Here is a 13,951-nt window from a genome sequence, read left to right on the forward strand (position 1 = left end):
TTAGCCGTTGTGAAGTTATGCAACTGTATTTCGCAGTATTCTGCTTGACAGCCTGGTTGACAGTCATTCAGGAGTCTTCTTTCTTCTGTTCATCGAAATCGTGCTTTTCTTTAACCAGTTCTGCGGAGGTTATGGAAAGAAGTCTGGACAAATCAAATGGAAATTTCGTACAGATTATATAAGGATCTTAAGGATTATACGGATTTATAGATTCATACCGTTTTTTTTTTTTCTGAAAATATTGATTTACATACAAAAAGCAATAGGTATTTTTCTTGATAGCTTGGTGCTGCGAATGTATGGTTGCCCTTCTTTTTTTTCTCGCAGTCCTTATTTGAACACTTCATCTATTAATTTGGAAAACTAGGCTTACTGGTCATTGCTGCCAGCCATTGTTTTTAGTTTGTAGTGCGCCATCATACGGTGTCATCAACGTTCAATGGTTTATAAATCGTGTAGGTACCTCATGCAAGCGTTGAGTGAAGCAATGCAAGCTCGTGAGCAGAAGCTCCAGGCAGCCGGAGAGATCCACCGCTTCAACCGAGACGTGGCCGACGCACTTAGCCGAATCCAGGAGAAGTACACGGCCATTCCCGAGGAGCTCGGGAAGGACCTTCAGGCGACTCAGAGCCTCGTTCGGAGGCAAGAGGGTTTTGAAAATGACCTGGTTGCCCTCGAGGCACAGCTGCAGGTAAGCCAACAAGATTTAACGTCCGCATAATTCTGTCGCTTAACACCGGCATCGTTTATAACTTATGGGCATGCACGATACAGTGCACCACTATTTGTGATAATAACCTGCCTTAATATTTAAGCGAGATACACGCAAACCTCCTCATAACAAAGTTGCAGCTTACACGAAAATAAGTTTGGTATATTCGAAAATTTGTTATAAAGTTTTCTTTCTAACACCACACCTACTGCAAGACTATCATTTACTTCGTTATAACCGACATTTTAGTATATCCAGGTTCGTTACATCGGGGTGTGAGTGTATTGAATTTTCTTTCAGAGTGAGAATTTGTAGATTTGTATTCAAGAAATAATGGCATTTCTGAACTAGAATGCGACAATTGGGGCAGGTTATGCGAACGCTAACATATTCAGTAAATGATGCAGAGAATAGGCCACTGGAAGCCATGATGAGGACATTGCTGTTGCATTGTTTTATTGTGGTGTCCTGATGGCCACACTTTTTGACGAATGCAACTGCCTTACTACTAGTATTCGCCCTAAGATGACAAAGCCATCAAATTATGAAATACTTTTTTTAGGAACCACGCATGCATATTTTTTTCATTATCCACTGTATGCTGTTAATGTTAGAATTGGTAGGGATAACAGTAATAGACCGTAGTCGACAGAATCATTACAGCACAACCGTAAGCTTTCCTGGGGGTCCTTTTGTGTTACATTTTGATTGAATTTAACTTCGCACACCTGTCAACCCAGTGCTTGTTAAGCGGTACATCCTACAAAGGTGCACATTCAGAATAACGTGAACACCATATTCGCAGTCAAATCTCAAGATAGTGAGTATCTGTGAATTATAATTTACAAGGCACAAAATGAGGAATAAGCTTGTCATTGATACAGTGTCAGTAATATGCGCTTGTAACGGATTTTCTGATGTGGCAAAGCTACTTTTATGTCAGACGTGACTTTGCAATATTGAAGCTCAGCCGTAGCTGTAATTGCACAGGTTTACATGCTGCTCGTCACGTTTGTTCGGCCTTTGACCCGCTCGACATGCTCTCGCAGGTGTTGGTGGACGACAGCGTGCGGCTTCAGGCCGCCTACCCCGGTGGCAATGCGGAGCACATTGCGGAGCAGCAGCAGCTGGTTGTGGACCAGTGGGCAGCGCTGCAAGAGAAGGTGGCTCAGCGGAAGGACCAGCTCAAGGAATCCCTACAGCTGCAGAAGTTTCTTTCCATGGTGGGTACTGAACAGTGCCAGCCAATGAACATTTGTATTTGCCGTGGACAAAGTTAGCCTTGTTTTTTTTTTTTTTTTCTTTAGTTTAAAAGTATGACAAGTTCTGAGACGTTCAGTGCCTCACTCATTCATGATGACCGGGCTGCACAAGTGCGACTATGGTATAACAAACATGTATCAAAGAATCAGCAGATCTAAAGAACATGAAAAAACACAATAAAGGACAAAAGGAACGCAGGTGCAGTGAATGATATTGTTACGTGGAAAATAACAGTTGTCGGTCCGCAGCCACAACGCAGCTCACTGAGAACGTCCACTTCTTTTCTCTCAGTCTGAGGCACCTCCTTGGGTATGCCCCACTATGCCCTCTTTCAGTCAGACGAAATCACGTAACACGACCCCCGGCGGCGAAAGCGCCGACCCGGCGAGTTTACGGGGCCACAGCAGGAGCAGTGTGGTAACGCTTGAGCCTTGATACATGGACGATGTCCCTTGACAGCAGAGCGGAAGAGGTTGATGGATTATCAGGGACAATTTCATATGTAGTTTCAGTCACTCGTCTAAGCACGCGGTATGGGCCCGTGAAACGAGAGAGAAGTTTTTCTGACAGGCCTGCATGTCGCGTAGGGGACCAAAGAAGAACGAGGGAGCCTGTTGGAAAGTGTTCGTTGCGATGCCGCTCGTCGTAACGATGCTTCTGCGAGTCTTGGGATGCCATTAACCTGCTGCGGGCAAGCTGACGAGCATGGTCGGCTCGGGTAATAGCGTCGCGTGCATATTCAGAAGTATACTGCGCAGCGGCTGGCAGGAAGGTATCCAACGGCAATGTTGGTTCGCGTCCAAACAGAAGGTAAAATGGCTTGTACCCGGCAGTGTCATGCCGGGAGGAATTGTATGCGAACGTCACGTAGGGTAGTGCAAGGTCCCAATCACGATGGTCGGCCGAGACGTATTTTGATAGCATGTCTGTCAAGGTGCGGTTTAAACGTTCTGTAAGCCCATTTGTCTGGGGGTGGTACGATGTCGTGAGCTTATGTTGGGTAGAGCAGGAACGCAGGATATCGTCAACCACCTTCGAAAGGAACGTACGGCCTCGGTCTGTCAGCAGTTGACGAGGGGCTCCATACACTAAAATGAGATCGCGTAGAAGAAAATCAGCGACGTCTGTAGCACAGCTTGTTGGCATGGCTCGCGTAACTGCATAACGGGTCGCGTAATCCGTAGCCACCGCGACCCACTTGTTTCCGGAGGCGGATGTTGGGAAGGGACCGAGAAGGTCCAAACCAACACGGAAGAATGGCTCCGATGGGATGTCGATGGGCTGAAGATATCCGGAAGGTAGTTTCGACGGCTTTTTGCGACGCTGGCAAATTTCACAAGCGTTGACATAGCGACGTACAGAACGTGAAAGGCCAGGCCAGTAGAAGCGGCGGCGCACACGGTCATATGTGCGAGAGACACCAAGGTGACCTGCGGTTGGCGCGTCATGGAGCTCGCGTAGGACTGTAGAACGCAGGTGCTTTGGTATGACCAGAAGTAGGTTGTGACCATGGGGCGATAAATTACGCCGATATAAGGTGTGGTCCTTTAAGGTAAACATGCGAACGGAAGCGTCTTGCGGTGAAGATTCGAGCTGTTGTATTAGGCGGCTGATATCCGGATCGCGACGCTGCTCGTCCCCGAGATGAAGCAGCTGGGAGATGGAAAGGACGCAGCCCACATAATCAGTGCTCGTAGGATCGCAGTCGGCCACAGGGTAGCGTGACAGACAATCTACATCTTTGTGCAGTTTTCCTGATTTGTACACTACGGTGTAAGAATACTCCTGGAGGCGGAGTGCCCAGCGGGCGAGACGACCTGTGGGATCTTTGAGGGAGGCGAGCCAGCAGAGAGCGTGGTGGTCGGTAAGAACTATAAATGGTCGGCCGTATAAGTAAGGGCGAAATTTCGCGACTGCCCACACCAGCGCTAGGCATTCGCGCTCTGTGATGGAATAATTACGCTCCGAGGTGGACAGCAGCCTGCTGGCATAAGCTATCACGCGATGCTGCCCACGTTGTCGCTGAGCCAACACAGCGCCTATTCCGTAACCGCTGGCATCGGTGCGCACTTCTGTCGGTGCCGTAGGGTCGAAGTGAGCCAGCACAGGAGAAGAAGTGAGCCAAGTGGTCAGGTCGGAAAATGCTGCTGCTTGCGAGGGACCTCAGGTAAACGTCTCATCCGGTTTGAGTAAATCTGTTAGGGGCCGAGCGATTTCCGCAAAGTTCTTGATGAACCGCCGAAAATAGGAGCAGAGCCCCACAAAGCTGCGGACATCTTTGGCGGTTTTCGGCACAGGAAAGTCCTTCACAGCTCGAACTTTTTCTGGGTCAGGCTGTACACCGTAAGCGTCAACAATATGTCCAAGTATTGTAATGCGACGGCGACCAAACCGGCACTTAGATGAATTCAGCTGAAGGCCGGCGAGACGGAATACATCAAGAATTTTTGACAGTCTCTCAAGGTGCGCTTCAAAAGTGGGAGCAAACACAATCACGTCATCCAGATAACAAAGACACGTAGACCACTTGAATCCATGGAGCAGGGAGTCCATCATTCGTTCAAAGGTGGCGGGGGCATTACATAAGCCGAAAGGCATGACTTTGAATTGGTAGAGGCCATCGGGTGTTACAAAAGCCGTCTTCTCTCGGTCCATGGGGTCCACAGCAATCTGCCAATAACCAGAACGAAGATCTATGGAAGAAAAGTAGGCGGCACCATGGAGGCAATCAAGGGCGTCATCAATGCGGGGCAGAGGGTATGCGTCTTTCTTGGTGATGTTGTTAAGGTGGCGATAGTCCACACAAAATCGCCACGATCCGTCTTTCTTTTTAACTAATACCACCGGGGATGCCCAGGGACTGGAGGATGGTTCAATAATGTCCTTCGCTAGCATCTTGTTCACCTCCTTCTGAATTATGCTCCGCTCAAAAGCAGACACTCTGTAGGGACGGCGGTGAACAGGGTTGGCATCACCTGTGTGTATGCGATGCTGGACAAAGGACGTCTGCCCAAGAGGTCGGTCACCAAAATCGAAAATATCCTGGTAGGCCTCGAGAAGATGTTGTAGGGCTTCAACTTGCGGAGATGGAAGATCAGTGGCGATCATGTCTACAATTTGACGGCTGCCCGAATGTGTTGCGAGTGATGTGCACTGCGGTGAAGCAAGTGTGTCTAAGGCAAGCACTTCAATTTGTGAATCGAGCAACGGACACAGGTGGGCCACAGAAATGCCTTGTGGAAGCACATGATTCATGTAGCCGAAATTGACAAGAGGTAGACATGTTTTGTTATCTGTGATGCTGAGCACCGTATAGGGCACTGCAACATTGTGCGCAAGGTGTACGTCGGTGAGAGGCGTAGCGTAATAGTCACCGTCGGGCACAGCTGGTGAGCACAGAAAATCGACGTACGTCACAGTTTTCGAGGGCAGGCGAACAAAATCGCTGCATTGTAATCGGCATGTAGGTTGGTACGGGGCGGCACTGATTTGTGGTAGTTCAAGGCGGAGCACACCAGCGGAGCAATCAATCAGAGCAGAATTGGCGGCAAGAAAATCAAGGCCTAGTATGAGGTCGTGGGGACATGTTTCAAGCACGGTAAAAAGGACGACCACTTGATGACCGGCTACGGTAAGTTGAGCTGTGCACATACCGACGACAGGGACTTTTGCACCATCTGCAACTTGGACGACACTGGTCAAGGGGGGCGTGAGGACCTTCTTCATGCGACGACGAAAACGCGAACTCATAATACAGACGTGAGCGCCCGTATCTATCAAAGCTTCAACAGGTGTACCATCAACATATACTTCTAGGGTGTTCCGGTTCAAACGTAAGGGCAACAGAGGATTTTTGGGTAAGGTCGACAGGGCAGCTTCATCTCCAGAAGCTGCGCAGCCTAGTTTTCCGGGGACGAGCGGCGGTTGAACGATGGCGAGGGAGAGCGGCGACGCGTGTTTGAACGAGAAGGGCGGCTTTGAGGCGGTGGCGACGACGGGGCAAAGTGGCCGTAGTCCTCAGGGGCAGTAAATGCTGTAGACTGAGTGCGGGTCGGATAACGGTGGTTTGGTGGACGGAATGAGCTACTGTAAGCGGGGTACGAGCCAGAAGACATAGATGGCCATTGACTGCGGCAGTAACGAGCGATGTGTCCTGCGCGACCACAGCGAAAGCAGATTGGCTTATCATCAGCTGTTCGCCATTCAGACGGGTTCCTGGTTTGAATAGAGTACGGACGGCGACGTCTCATATCCACAGAAGCTATCGAGGGACCAGTATTATCCAGTGTGGATGCAGTGGACAGGATACCAAGGTTTGCGAATTCCTGGCGGACAACAGCCTGGATCAAGGCAACAGCTGGCGTTGAGGCGTCGGGCAACGTCGGTAGTTTGTTGGCAGCCGGATAAGCGGCCTCGAGTTCACGTCGGACGATGCGCGTCACGTCTTCGGTTGTAGACGGATGACAAGAAGTGGCTTCGCAAGACGACGTTGCCGCGGTGTTGGGTAGGCGCTGAAACTGCTGCAAAATGCGTCGACTCTTCGCCTGCTCGAGACGGCGGCACTCTTTGATCACGGCGTCCATGGTCGTTACGTTGGTGAATACAAGCAGACTGAACGCATCGTCGGCGATTCCTTTTAACACGTGCGAAATCTTGTCGGCCTCAGTCATGTTGGGATCGGCCCTTTGACACAACGCTAAGACGTCTTGAATATAAGTCAAGTAGGGCTCAGTGGACGTCTGTGTACGGACAGCCAATTGCTTTCGGGCATCAAGTTGTTGACCAAACGGGTTGCCAAAAAGGTCGCGGAGCTGTTGCTTAAACATTTCCCAGCTTGTGATTTCGTGCTCGTGGGTCTCAAACCAGGTGCGAGGGGTCTTGTCAAGATAGAAAATGACATTCGCAAGCATAACGGTTGGGTCCCAGCCATATTGCTTGCTGATGCGCTCGTACATGCTAAGCCACTTGTCCACATTCACGTTGTCCTCTCCAGTAAAGGTACCGGGATCACGGGGTTGCGTTAGGGCGACGTACCGGGTTGCTGTCGTTGCTGAGGTAGGTGGCGAAGCCGTATCCTCACCCGGAGCCATGGTAGCAGACTTAAGGAGGCGTCCACTGCGTAGCTCCGTTGTCAGAAGAGTACCCAGCACCTCCACCAAAATGTTACGTGGAAAATAACAGTTGTCGGTCCGCAGCCACAACGCAGCTCACTGAGAACGTCCACTTCTTTTCTCTCAGTCTGAGGCACCTCCTTGGGTATGCCCCACTATGCCCTCTTTCAGTCAGACGAAATCACGTAACAATATGATGAAAACTGTGTGTAGTGAGATGCATCACCCACGTCTATCTGTAGAAAATACCCATGCTTTTAATAAGCATTAGATGCAACAAAGGTTTGTTTGCACCAGGCGAGACTGAGGTTACTTGAGTGGATTTAAATGAATGTCTCATCAATGTTTAATTTGTGGTATTTGGCTAGAAATTTGTCTGAGCCATAAAAATCGAGAAAGAAAATCTGCTATGTTGATTAAGCTGGTGTAGCTTTGACATGAGAGGAGTTTTTTAAAAGCTCTACTCTGAAGGCTGTCGGAAAATTTTTTGTTAGCATTATTCTAAGTCTTTTTCCAGAACCACTTGACAAATATCAATCGGCGAAATTCTTAGAGGTGCTAGCTAGGTCATTCTCAAATTCAGTTTTTGTTTAGTTCAGTGGCTGCCTCTGTTGTTTCTCTAGGTTCAAATTTTTTTTAGTTCCTGGTGCAGCTTTTTATTTAGCTTTGCCAGCAATCCAGACTATGGTAACCTGAATTTGAATCCCCGCAGGTTCGAGACCTGGAGACCTGGGCGCGCAGTCTGTGCTCGGAGCTCGCCGCCAAGGAGACCGTGCGTAGTGCCACTGGGGCTCAGACGCTCAAGTCCGAGCACGATCAGGTCATGGCCGAGATCGAAGCACGCGAGGAGAGCTTCAGCGACGTGCTCAAGTTCGGCAAGATGATGATGGACGAGCAACACTACGCGACGGCTGAGGTGAGGGTTCCGCTTTGTGTCGCGTGAAGATTAACTTTACTGAGGATGTAGTCAGTTTGTAGTACTTAACCCTTGCTAACCTGCATTACAATTGGTTGTTTATGAATGCATGAAACTTGCATAACTTGATGCCAACGTTCCAGAGATCAAATTTTAAGCGAGCAGAAATGTCATCATAAACTCAAATTTACTTCTCAGCAATGAATTTCTATTACAGTGTAAATAATTATCTGATTATCGTTCTTTAATTCATGCTGTATTTCTACATAAAGACATAAATTAAATTCAACGACCCACTCAAATCGCATGCAACATTTATTTGCAGGTAGCAAGCATTCCTAAAAGGGTTAAAATTTTTTTGAAATTTCTACTGGGATGTTCCACATCAAGCGTCTTGGTACTGCTTTTACCAAGCCATTACGAGTAGCAAAATTTTTCAACCAGATGTGATGTTAAACACTTTAGGCAACAGCAATTTCTAATTTACTGTTAGTTCTGTGTTTGCGTTCCTTTCCTTGCCACTACTGCCCAGAGATGGTAAATATAGGCAGTCTCTACGAATGGGGATGCCATGTCTTGAAGGGTTAAGAAAAAAAAAAGGATAATGTGTAAAATGGAGCAGGACAGGGAGTTACAGATGTTGTTAGAGATAATACCTGCTTATTCTGACGACCTATGACCTCTGCGCAGATCCAGGAGCGTTTGTCTCAGCTGCTGCAGGCACGCGACGACCTTCACCTGGCCTGGCAGCACAAGAAAGTCTACCTCGACCAACTGCTGGACTTGCACTTCTTCTTGAGGGATGCCAAGCAGCTTGACACCCTCAGCGCCCAGCAAGAGGTCAGTTTTTTACGAGCCTGTCTTTGTGTCTTCTCAACGTTGTAATCTCAACAGCGCTTTGCCAAATCTTTTTCTTTTTTTTTTTTTTTTTGCTTAATCGATTCCACTTAGTGTTGTGTAATGAAAATGTAGCGGTACATCCGAAACTTCTCAAAACATTCCCAAAGTCTTTGTGGACTATGCTAACATTCCTTGTGGTTTAACAGCTATGCATCACAGCTGATATGTCTTTTCTTTTTCTTACTGATGATTATTTCAGTTAGTATTATTTGCTATATCTGAAACCTCAATATAGCAGAGTTGAATCTTACACGAAAATAACTTCGTAATTTCTGGAAGCCCGTTATAATAGTATATTCCTAACACTGCAGGTATTGCAAGACTATTCTTTATCTTCTTTGTTAGAACCTATATTTTGTTATGTTCAGGTTCACTATATCGAGGTTTGAGTGTGTTTTGCTTGATAGTGATGTTTGTCTGGCACAATAAAGTTATCATGTTCTTTTGAGGACATTATAATGTTCTCGGAAAAGGTGTTATTAGTGATACGACTGAACGAGGCACAAGTAAAAAGCAAATGGATACAAAATGTCAAGTTAATAAAGCTTACTTAACATACTGAAATACAAAAAAGATGCGTACCATCGAGGAAGAAAAATTAAGGACAAACCAGATTTTTATTCCTCCATGGTACACATCTTTTTTTGTATTTCAGTGAGCATCGAGTACCAACTAGCCCAATAAAAAAATTTTATTAACTGACTAAACATGCAGTATAGGAGGATAGTTATCAAGATACTAGTAAAAATGCTGATTAGATTGACTCTTTTTCAGTGATATGCGTTGTCTGAGTGGGAGCTTTCCTTTCGTCGTGATCGCACTGTTCCTGAATGTCCCGACAATGTGATGTGGTCACGCAGGTCTACTTGTCGGGCACCGAGGTCGGAACGACCGTCGAGGAGGTCGACGCCAACGTGAAGAAGCACGAGGCATTCGAAAAGCTCATGGCCACTCAAGACGAAAAGGTGCTGACCACTGTTTAATTTTGTCATAACAAGTACTGTGCTGCAAAAATATGCACACGAAAGAAATTGGTACAAACATTTCATTTCCCATTCAGTAGGTTGAGCCAGCCTTGTTTTTCGTTAATTTAATTAGTGTGGACCGATGGTAACGAAGCTGATCATAAGAAGTCCTAGTTATATAAAAAAAATGCAACTGTGAAAATTCATTCTTCGTCTACTTGTGCCTTCTGCCTTTCTTGTAACGAATTTGTGATTTCTTGGTGTACATTTAACACTGCTATGTCTTCTTGGATGTCTTTTGCCTGTGTAGCTTCAAACACTGGAGCAATGTGGAGCCAAGCTTGTCCAGCAAAACCACTTCGAGAGCGGAACCATACGCAAGAGGATGGAGGAAGTCGCGGCCAGGTCAGTGACTCGCCACCATTTAGCCATTCTAGTGCCAGCGCCATGAATTATCAATACGGTGCGATGTTGAAATTGGGGGAATGATCGTAACAAATTTGCATGAGCATTTGAGCTGACGGATCCAGGTCTGTAGCTCACTGCGCTGGTGTCGGGTGGTTTACGAAACGACACACTAATGTGATCTCTGGGGATAGCTCCAGGCACAGTGTTATGTTATTTTTACAGGTTTATCCCCATGAGGTAGACAGTGTTACCAAGGAAGGCAAAATGCACATTGTTTGTATATGTTTTAACTTCTGTGCATAACTGATTACCATGGTGTAGTTTGTAATTACAGTAGACTCTATGTAAACAGAACTCTGTTAAACGGAACTACTGCTTAAATGGAACAACTTCCTATGGTACGATTGGTTTCATACTTGAATGCTGCAACCCACTTCGCCTCTCACTAAACGGCGGAACTCCTTTTAAACAAAACACATTTTCACGGTGTTCAGAATCAGTTCAATGAGAGTCTACTGTACACTCAAACCTCATTATATTCTCACATGAAAGTAGGCTCATTATGTTCAGAAATTCGTTATAAAGGTATATTCCTCAGCCCATATTTATTGCAATACTATTTTTATTTCTTTCATTATAACCAATATTTCATCATATCCAAGTTCTTTATACCGAGGTCTGAGCGTACTGTGTTACAGTTAAAAATCGCAAATTATGTCTGCTATGTCTTTTGGCTTCATTGGGCTGTGTCTAACAAAAAACTTTACTGTCAATCTTTTACCCTTCTTTCTTAAGTTTTTCTATGCTTAGTAAACTCAGTTTCAATAAATAAAATAAATAAAATGCAGACGTGCACACGTGAAGCAGCTGAGCGCGGCCAAGCGCCAGAAGCTGGCCGAGGGACTCCTGCTGGCCCAGTTCCGCCGGGACGCTGCCGAGGCCGAGGCCTGGGTCGCCTCGAGGCACAAGCAGCTGGAAGCGCAGGAGACGGCACTGTCTGCCGACACGCCTGTCACTCTCGAAGAGAAGGCGAGTTGCCGGCCATTATCAAAGGAATTTTCGTTGGGCAATTTTGATTTACTGCGACAATAGTAACACTAAATTTCATCAAGTCACAAGGAAAACTGTCCAGAAAGCTCTTGACTGGATCTTCTCCAGAGTTGCATGTGTTCTCCTTGCATGTATTCTGACCTGTAAAGTATTTTGTCAAAAAAATGAAGATTGAATGGTTGGTTGATCGATTGAATAGAATGGAATACACGTACCACACAGCACAGGTCCAGCCAGAGGATTACTTATTAGCTTTTTATGATTTCATTGATATGTCCAGAGATGGGTAAATTACAGAAGAATGCATATTGGGGCGAGCTGGTGCTCAATTATTTTGTCAAAGACAGTGTGCAATATTAAATGAGAACAAGGCAAGGAGAAAAAAGACAGCTTCTTGTGTTCTGATGGAAAAATTTTGTGCTGTTCTTGAAGAACAGGATGGGAACACCATTGCACACCTTTATTTGTACTTACAATTTCGCAACAAGTTTTCTTTTTGTAAATTGATTTGCAAATAATTTCTAATTGGAAGTATAGGGCAGGGGTTTTACATGTGGCAACCAAATGTACTCATGTAATGATAGTGATCACTCCAGAATACCTTCAACAGTGTTTCACTTTTTCGCATCCAGGTGAAACAGCTACAGAAGCACCAGGCCTTCCAGGCAGAGCTTGCAGCCCACGAGGGCAACATCGCTGCAATCAAACAGGTAAGCACAAGCGTAAACCTGCTTTAAAATGTGGCAAGTTTCTAATATTTCTATGCCCTAAGTCACAGACAGGTGAAGGTGTTCTGAGGTCTCTGGCATCGCATTTTCGATTGTGTCGGCATCAGAGTTGGTTAGCTAGCTTTGGCCTTCAATTTCTTAGCCAGTAACGCTCCTTTTTTGGCCATATGAGGCATGAACGAATGCTTTATTACTTCTAAACTGATAAAGCTTTGCTTTCTTGCCCTATTAGCATTCACCTGTAAGCAGTACCTCACAGCTAGCCACCAGTTGAGCCTTGATACAACTAACATAGATATAGCAAATAGTACATTTCAAATTGTCGTATAGTTTTGTAAACTAGACGAGACATTTGCCTTGGTGTCATTGTAATGTAACATGTTCATGCTTATGATGATTACGAGGTATAACAAAGCCGTTCTCATGGCACATGTGATTTCGTTGTAGCGACATTTGATTGCAGAACTACTATGTACAAATAATAAACTTTCCTGGAATGAAATCAAAGTGGGTGTGCTCGTATTCACCGTTGTTCTTCCCAGAAAGGAGAGTTGTTGCTGAGCAAGAAGCACCCTGCATCAGGCGAGGTGCGCGAGCAGCTGTCGCGGCTGCTTCATCTTTGGGAAGAACTGCTGGATGCCCTCCATCGCCGAGGCCGTGGACTCGAAGAAGCCCAAGACATGCTGGACTTTGAGAGCCAGGTAGACAAGGTCGAAGCCTGGATTCGAGACAAGGTATGTGCATGCGCCGCGACTGAACTTTGTTTGCTAATGCGAGTGGTAGTGTGTAAACCCTGGCCGAATCTTATGTGCTTGGGCTAAGTAGAGTGAGGGAACAACTCGAAAAAATGAACGAAGCTTCAGTTGATTGTTTCCTTTGCTTCTGTTCGATGCGCTATCACTCTGTTTAGCTTCAGTGCAAACAGTGCTACGACATGGTCGTTCTCTTTCTTGTATGTTGTGAATTTAATAACGCAGAACGCATGCAGCTCATCGACTTTGTGTTGTATGTTGAAGCATGTTATCCATGTACACTCTTCTAAACAAACTCTACAGCAAAGCTTGCCAAATTTTTCAGGAGCTCATGGTTCAAGCTGGAGACACCGGAGAAGATTACGAACACTGCCAGGCACTGCAGCGAAAATTGGATGACGTCGATTCGGTGAGCTTGCATGTGTACTTATCACAACTGTTCACTGAGCACTGCGATTGTAGTATTTCTAGTAAAGTTCAACTTTTATTGTTTTTTATTTTAGTACAGCTGATTGATTTTGGTTTTTTAGATACTGTATTTACTCTCGTAATAAACCCACCCTTTTTTCAGAAAAGTTGACAATTTGGGGGAGGGTTCATTATGAGGGCAAAACAAAACAAAAAAAAAAACCATGGAAGTTATCACACCAAAAATTTCGCATGACAGTTTTCCTTGTCTTGCTCCGCAAAAGGCGCGGCGGCGAATCATTTTTGTAGCCCGAAGTTCTTCTTGTTTACTAATAAACACGCCTGAATTTACGCCAAAGTGTCATGAAGCCGGTCGGTTCCCGTGCTCTAGAAAATGCTCGACCAACTTTAAGTTTAAAACTGGCCGTGTAGATAGCGTACCAGCCAAACTCGCCCTGTGCAGCAGGTGTCCCAACTAAGTCCACTATGACAAACCCGGCAACAAAAACGCAGCGTCATATGGCAGCACACTAACGTTGCGGGAGGACAACACACCATCAGCGCGGTTGCACTTTGCATGGCCTTTGAGATGGTGGGTGCATGGCATACGTGTTTCTACGTCGCATGCCCGCCGTCTCAGAGGCCATACGCTTTGTTTTTTGCTTTGTTTTCTTGCCGCTATGCTTGCGTGGCGCAATAAGCAAAGAGGTTTTTTTCATGCATTTGACAGATGGCGTT

The 13,951-nt window shown here is 46.0% G+C and overlaps 1 protein-coding gene across 5 annotated transcripts in view; it reads left to right on the top strand.

Annotated features, from left to right (window-relative positions):
* kst (spectrin beta chain, non-erythrocytic 5 kst) overlaps nt 1-13,951 on the top strand; it is a 244,541-nt gene that overhangs the window by 192,209 nt on the left and 38,381 nt on the right. For all 5 annotated transcript variants that reach the window (XM_075867307.1, XM_075867312.1, XM_075867311.1 and 2 more), the window contains exons 41-50: nt 460-691; nt 1,762-1,935; nt 7,799-8,002; nt 8,693-8,842; nt 9,763-9,867; nt 10,178-10,272; nt 11,124-11,304; nt 11,958-12,035; nt 12,596-12,787; nt 13,131-13,214. In XM_075867307.1, coding sequence (XP_075723422.1) covers nt 460-691; nt 1,762-1,935; nt 7,799-8,002; nt 8,693-8,842; nt 9,763-9,867; nt 10,178-10,272; nt 11,124-11,304; nt 11,958-12,035; nt 12,596-12,787; nt 13,131-13,214 — 1,495 coding nt within the window. The remainder of the gene's footprint in view (nt 1-459; nt 692-1,761; nt 1,936-7,798; nt 8,003-8,692; nt 8,843-9,762; nt 9,868-10,177; nt 10,273-11,123; nt 11,305-11,957; nt 12,036-12,595; nt 12,788-13,130; nt 13,215-13,951) is intronic.

The sequence above is a fragment of the Rhipicephalus microplus genome, chromosome 6, assembly GCF_043290135.1.
Source record: "Rhipicephalus microplus isolate Deutch F79 chromosome 6, USDA_Rmic, whole genome shotgun sequence".
NCBI lineage: Eukaryota > Metazoa > Arthropoda > Arachnida > Ixodida > Ixodidae > Rhipicephalus > Rhipicephalus microplus.